Source organism: Octodon degus, unplaced genomic scaffold, assembly GCF_000260255.1.
Source record: "Octodon degus isolate 3935 unplaced genomic scaffold, OctDeg1.0 scaffold00026, whole genome shotgun sequence".
NCBI classification, from domain to species: Eukaryota; Metazoa; Chordata; class Mammalia; order Rodentia; family Octodontidae; genus Octodon; species Octodon degus.
Window position 1 is genome coordinate 10,662,646 of NW_004524602.1, and position 7,380 is coordinate 10,670,025.

The following is a 7,380-nucleotide window of genomic DNA, read 5'->3' on the forward strand; positions in this document are numbered from 1 at the left end:
GCTGGCATGTGGTGCTGGGGAATCGAACCGCGGTCCCTGTGCTTTGCCAAGCTTGTTCCAAGTAGGTGCTTTAGACCACTGAGCCATCTCTCCAGCCCCCTCAACAATTTTCAAGACTTGTTTTTCAAAACTTTTGTAGCACAAGTGCCTGCCTGGCAAGTACAAGGTTCTGAGTTTGACTTCCAGTACCAAAAAAAAGATTTTTTTGTCTGAGGACCCTTTTACATACCAAAGAGCTTTTTTATGTGGATTGTGTCTGTCAGCATTTCTCACCAGGTGTGGTGACACGTACCTGTTGCCCCAATTACTAAGGAGGCTGAGGCAGGAGGATCACTTGTACTCACAAGTTCAAGGCTAATGTGAGACCCCATCTCAAAAGTTTCGTGTAAGGTGGTAAAATTGAGAAACATTTTCAGTATTACTAGTATACTGGCACGCATTTTTTAAAGTTAGTTAGTTAGTTAGTTAGTTGACACAGGGTCTTGCTTTGTAGCTTGAACTCATAGTGATCCTCCTGTCTCCTCCCCAGCACTGGGATTATAGGCTTGCACCACCATGCCCGGTTTCATTGGCCAGCTTAGTGTGCCCAGAGTTCCAGGGTCAGCACAGCATGTGATACCTGGGATCAAACTTGGGTCCTTGTGCTTACCAGGCAGGCACTTAGACCAGAGTTAGCTCCCCAGCCCTGGCATGCATTTGTCATCCCAGCTACTTGGGAGGCTGTGGCAGAAGGATTATGAGTTTGAAGCTACCATGGAGTACATATTTCTTCCTACATTCAACCCTTTGTGATATATTGTTTTTGCTACAGTATTTGAAGAAAAATTTGGCCTCACACACAATATATAGTTAAGAAATGGGATGGGATGTTCTCTGTAGCCTTTTCAGATAATTGTGGACATTCTTTGCCACTATTCCAAATCTAGACGAGTGATACCTTCTTAAGCTTAATTTCTGGGAAATCTGAAGCCATCTCTGTAAACTTTTGTTTTGTTTTGTTTTGTTTTTAATTTTATTTATTTATGTGTGTGTGTGTGTGTGTGTGTGTGTGGCCAGTTCAGCCCACCAGGGGGCGGGGCTGGCTGGCATGTGGTGCTGGGGGATTGAACTGTGGTCCTTTTGCTTTGCTAAGCTTTTTCTAAGTAGGTGCTTTAGACCACTGAGCCATCTCACCAGCCCCTCTGTAAACTTTTGTACATTAAGTATTTATTAAATTTTCTATATCAAATAGGTCTTTTTTACCCTTCTGAAAAATACTGGTTCTTTGTGTCATGTCAGTTTTCAAATGTTGACTCTAGTCATTATATAATTTTTTTTCATTATATGATATTGTTTAAGTTCTGTATAGTGATACCATCACTGATCTCATCAGAATGCTAAGGACAAGGAAGCTTATTAGATACAGCAGTAGATGTGAGCTACACAAATTGAAACTTTTATTCAAAAGCTCAGTATCATTGGCAAACAGATGCTGTTGGGTCTCCGAGGTGACTCGCTTCTTTCCCTCATTTTTGAGAAAATGTTCACCACGTACCGCAGTCTGGGTAGTCACAGTTGCCAGCCCCTCCCTTGGGGAGAGGATACAGTGCCATGTCGGCCTGCGCTTGGCCATGAATGTGCTGTTCCTCAGGATGCGCTGCTGTGGGCTCTGCTGCGTGCTGTTGCCCAGTTCAACACTGGAGGATTACAGCTTTCTAAAATTCTGAAGTTTTACTGCTACTTGGGCAAAACTGGCATTTTTCTTCCTTCTGCCCATGTGTGGTGGTAAAGAAGGCCTTGGCTTCTATGCACGTCAGTGTCACTGCCTTCGTTCTTGAGTTGAGTTGCATCGTCTTGCAGTGTGGTGAGTAAAGCGAGTGTGATGATGACCAGGGAAGGCAAATGGAGGCTTGGTATTGTTCTGAGTGGCCTGAGGGACCCCTTGAAGGAGTTCTGAAGACCCTTTGAAGTCTGCAGGCCACACTTGAGCATTGAGCGGTTGATGTTCACAAAGGTACTTTCTGAAGCCCTATGGGGCGGGATATAAGGCACAGCAAGAGGAGGTTGGGGCCTTCAGAGAGGAGATAGCATGTAAGATTTTGGGAGAGGCTGTGCTCTGTATTATGAATGTCATTTAAAAATCCCCAGAGGGGGAAAAAAAATCCCCAGAGGGGCCGGGGAGACAGCCCAGTAGAACAAGTGCTTCCCTGGCAAGTGCAAGGGCCTGAGTTCAATCCCCGGTTCTGCAAAAAAAAAAAAAAAAAAAAAAAAAAAAAAAAAAAAAATTAAATTAAAAAAAAAAAAAAAAATCCCCAGAAAGGTTTAAAGACATGTACTACAAATTTTTCTTTCTTTTTTCCTTCTTGTTAAGATCTATCCTCAGGAGAGACACAGCATCAGAGTTCCTGAATCTGGAGAACATTATGAACTGCATCTTTTGCACTACCTTCAAGAAAACCTTGGATCACGTATTGCTGCTCTGAAAGTGATATAACTTTGTCCTGTATAGAACTCGGGTACACACTGGCTGTTAACCAAATGAGGAGGTTTCGGTGACAGACAAAATGGAATCTATCGTCACATCTTGGTACCTGTCACATAACATCTTTTGAAAATTAATTTGGTGCCATACAGGCATCTGCTGCAGCTTGTGAAGAGGAATCAGATACCTTAAACACATACACAATTGGGTGATGCCCATTTCTAAGGGATCCAGCAATACCATGAAAAATAACTGAAAGAAATAAGACATTAACACCACATGTCCATATTCCCCTATTTTCACTTTTTAATAGCATTATAAATCTCATGGACTTAGTGTATTTTTACAGTATACTTCAGAGTTTGTTCAAATATATTAGTGATTGGTTTGGTTCATTCCAGAATCTCTTGACTAGTTACAGATTCGATAGCACTTAAATGTAATGAGTAGCTCCTGCTTCACTGCTTGGAACACGTCCAGCATGTTAAGACTAATCACTGATAAACCTTTGACTTAACCAGTTAATGATTTTTCAAGGGTAACTTAGTGGCCTCCTGAAGATGCTTTGGCTCTGACCAGTTTTTAACCAATTTAAATTGTATCTAGTATAAATACTTCTCACTTTTCTTTGATGATACGACAGTGGGTTTTTTCCTTTCTCATAAAGGCAAGTAACTGTATATGTAGCATGGATTTTAATTAGTCTTATGATGTTGATAACTACAGGCAGAAAAAATTTAATCAAATGATTAGAGAGCTTAAATATTTTGCAGGCAAGTCATCCCCCTTACCCTTTAGAAAAAGAAAAAAGTATAGATTTACTCAAATTCAGAAAACATAGGCCAGTCTCCATTTGGTATTTCCTTATTAAAACACTCCAAGGTTTTAGGGAGATGGAAGAAAATCCCCGTGGGTGGGGGACCAGGTGAGAGGAAGGAGGGAGAGGCGCTGGCAGGGTCTGGTTAGGAACCAAGCAGAAGGGTTTTCAACACGAGCAGTCATGAAACACATTGGGGAAGTGAAATTTAACTGCTAGAACATTAGTTGAGACCAGAATTAAGAAATAACTCTTTTAACCCAGCTGCAAACTTACATTATTCAGGGGAATAAAGGTCCGTAGAGTTATAATTCCAATTTTTTTTTTTTTTTCCGGGAACCGGCGTTTGAACTCAGGCCCTTGCGCTTGCCAGGGAAGCGCTTACTCTACTGAGCCATCTCCCTGGCCCCCCAATATAATTCCAATTTTTAAAATGTTTTTCTCCTAAATTTTGAAACCTCACATATTTAAACTTCATCCTTCTTAAATTATTGAACATAATTTAGATATTGTGAGCTTAAAGTAAGTTTTCGGACAAGCTCTTTACCATAATCTAATTCCTAGTAAGCCCCAGCTCCTTTTCCATGTTTAAAGCCCATCTCGGATGGCCGTGACATTTCTCTGGTTTGGCTCTTGCACTCTACTGTGAAGCGAGTCCCTCGGTTTCAAATGCCAGCTGCCATTCAAATGCCAGCTGGCAGAGTCTTCAGGTACCACATGGGGTCCCTCAGAACCAGTGGTAGGAAGATGGCTCTGGGTTTGTCCTTTTAATCACAGGCCTCAGTGTTTGGAAAGTCACTGCCAGTATCTTTGAGCCTCACTAAGAGCAGTGGCTCTGCTTGCTTCTCCCCTCTCAGAGCCCGCTTCTCCTGGAGAACGCAGTGTGGGTCGGTCACTGGACTGGGACCGAGTCACAGAGCCTGGGTCGGGGGCCCTGCTGCTGCTGTGGCTGGGAAGCAGGGGGTTGCTGGCTCTGTATTAATGCTGTATTATAGATTCCGCAGTTGTCCTTGTTGTCTGCATATGTATTGATTTTCATGTTTATGGTATTTTCTCATGCCAAGATTTGTTTATATTTTTTCATTGTTAAATTAAATTGATTTGGGTAACTTTTCTTCCCCAAGAAAGTATTTTCCCTCATGACTCTAGTAGATATGTGACTGCTGAGGGTGGTATTTTTGAAATAGTTGGCCTCCAGGGATCTGTTCTTATATGAATTATATGCAAAGCAGAAATTATATAAAGTAGCTTTTAGACAGCTACTCATCAGAAACCTCTTACCCATTTAGGTTTTCTTCAATGTAGCATCTCTTGTGAATGATCAAAACAAACCTTAGAAAGTATCAGATACTTTTTAATTCACAGGTGCTTCTCTTTTGCATCTTGTCTATTTTCTCCTGTCACCAGGGGTGCTCTTTTTATAATTCACTTAAATACTGTTCTACTTCTCCAGGGGAAAAATACCTAACTGAATTCACCTGCAAAAAGATGTCCAAATTTGCTGTTCTACATCCAGCGTGGAAAGCACTGACGGCCCACTGACCGTCAGTGGGAACCACACTGGAATTGTTGGTGCCCTGACTGTGGGTAACGGTGTAAAGGCGAGAGAATGACAAAGTAGCAGCAGTCTGATGAGAGCCGAAAAGCACTGGCAAAGCAGCAAACTGGATTTATAGGCTTACTAGATATAGTTGAACAACCACCAACAAATGTAGTTATTGACCTTCATAGAGCAGTGACCTTTGTAGAGATCGATCTGGGATGCTTACTAAAAGAAATACAGTCTGCAATCTTGTACTCTTAGAAATTTGGGCTGGGCATGGTGGAGCAGGCCTGTAATCCCAGTACTCGGGAGGCTGAGGCAGGAGGATCATTGCAAGTTCAAGACCAGCCTGGCTAGAAAGTGAGCCCAAGGCCAGCCTGAACTGCATAACAAGAGCCTGTCTCAGAACCATTAAAAAAAAAAAAAAAAGAATGGATTAGGTTGATTTAGGTATGGACTAGAAAATTGCATTTTTTTAAATTGGTACACTTTTGATATACATAATGATCACATTCATCATGCGGAATTTGTGCCTGAACATAACATGTCTTTTTCCATTTCTCTTCCTTCTCTGACCCTTTTACAAAAAGCTCTGGAAAATTGCATTTCTGATTAGCTTTTTTGGTTATTCCAAATCAGGTGTCCTGTGGACTAACTTTAAGAAACTCTTCCTTGGCTGGAGAAATAGCACAGCAGCATAAAGGCCAGCCTGGCAAGCGCAAGGTCCCGAGTTCAATCTCTAGTACAAAAAAAGAAACTCTGCTTAGAGAATGGACTTTGAGTGAGAAAATAATAGATGTTTTTTACACTGAACTGATTTCATAAGAACCTAAAACAATAGTCAGAAAAGCCATTGGCTTGGTATAGCACTTGGCCCCTTCTCACTCTGAAAGCAGCAGGAGGTGTTCATCTTGGAATGAAGGTTTTTCCCTGTGGGCCATTCCTGGTTCCTTTCCACAGCCTCTCATGAGAAGGTGACATGACAGTGTGTGTGTTACTTTGAAACAGAATGAAATATAGATACTGATGCTAAATTTTTAAATTACTCGTATTCCTTACAGAAGATATATCCCATTGTTGTATAGCATTGTTCTCTCTTTAGGGGTAAAATGATCCCAATAAGATCTTTCATTATTGAAGAGTCGTGAGTTTTCTAGCTGGAGTAAGTCTTTGATATAATCTGTTATTCTCATTTACTAGAGGAGGACCACGATAGGAGGAGGAAGTATGCCCACAGTCTCGCAGCCAGTTAGCATTCAGCTTGTCCTAGGCTGTCCACATGTCCTGCCACATGGTGACTAAATGATATATAGGCAGATTTTTTAAAGAAGTATTTATTAATATATTCCTGTAAAACACTTTAAAGGTAACTACATAAAATGGTTAATTTTTCCATTCTAAAGTAAATGCTAAGCATGCTTATTAAAGAAGCAGTACTTCTAATTAGTATATTCTGAAGTTAATTAAAATCATTACACTAAATGTGGGGAATTGGGATATAGCGTAGAGCCTTTGCTTAAGCCCAGGAGCCCATTTTAGAGCTATTTTATACATTTTTAAAGGACCATGGCCCTGTCTAAATGAAGAGATGATGTGAGTGCCCGTTCCCAGCACAGAGGAGTGAGGAGATTGCCTGGCTCCCAGCCTAACCCGCCCACCTTCCAGCCCAGAACTGCCTAGTGCAAGGTGCTGGGCTCCAGGTACCAGGTTCACAAGTCCCTCTGAGAGAGAGAGCAAAGTCTTGTTTGTATGTTTGTTTTTAAACAACCCTGATACAGGATTGTGTTGTATTCAGCGACTTTGGAGTGGAGGTCTCTCATTCTGGAGCATAAGTGCCTGCTGTTTGAAGCACTGACTTGTACAAATGAACTGCATGTCTCGGTCCAGTAAGTTTATGGGTGTTCTCATTTTCAGCTACATGGCTTTTAATCATGGAAAGTGAAACATTAGTTTTGTTGCATTTTATTACAGGTTCTTGGTTGCAATAAAGATGCTGCTGAAATTAATTGATTTAAATGTTCCTTCTCCCCTCCTCCATTCATATAGACTTGGTTCTTCGGAACTGTAGAGTGATTGATAGTCGTGAACAAGGCCGTGTGCCTGTGGTGAAAGGAAGGCCACCTGGGGGTTAGTGTGAACGCCAAGCAGGTTGCCCCCGAGCCTGAGGGAGGAGCATGGAGAGCCACTCTGTGCCTGCCGGTGGCTCCGACAGCCTGCAGCTAGCCTGGGTGCAGAAGGTGCCTGGAGCCAGCGATTAGCAGGTTTCCTGGAGCAGCCAGGAGGTTCTTGTGAATGCCACCTGGAATTGACTGGGCTTTCTGCTTGCTCGGGAGGGAATTTTGAGGGAGTTCAATGTAGTCTTTTTTTTTCCCCAGACACTTCTTTGACAATTCTTTGGGTTTTTTGAAGCTATATTGCAGGCTGGGCATGGTGGCATGCCCTGTAATCCCAGCACTTGGAAAGCTGAGGCAGGAGGATCTCCATGAGTTTGGAGCCAGCCTCAACTACAGCAAGACCCTGTTCCCCCTCCTCGCCGCAAAAAAAAAAAAAAAAAAAAAA

General features: G+C 42.1%; 1 protein-coding gene across 1 annotated transcript in view; it reads left to right on the forward strand.

Moving 5' to 3' along the window:
* The window catches only part of Dpp8 (dipeptidyl peptidase 8), a 106,319-nt gene extending 103,604 nt beyond the window's left edge, over window positions 1–2,715 (forward strand). Inside the window, exon 21 of the mRNA XM_004628809.3 lies at window positions 2,351–2,715. Coding sequence (XP_004628866.1) covers window positions 2,351–2,473 — 123 coding nt within the window. The 3' untranslated portion in view covers window positions 2,474–2,715. The remainder of the gene's footprint in view (window positions 1–2,350) is intronic.
* Window positions 2,716–7,380: the final 4,665 nt, after the last annotated feature.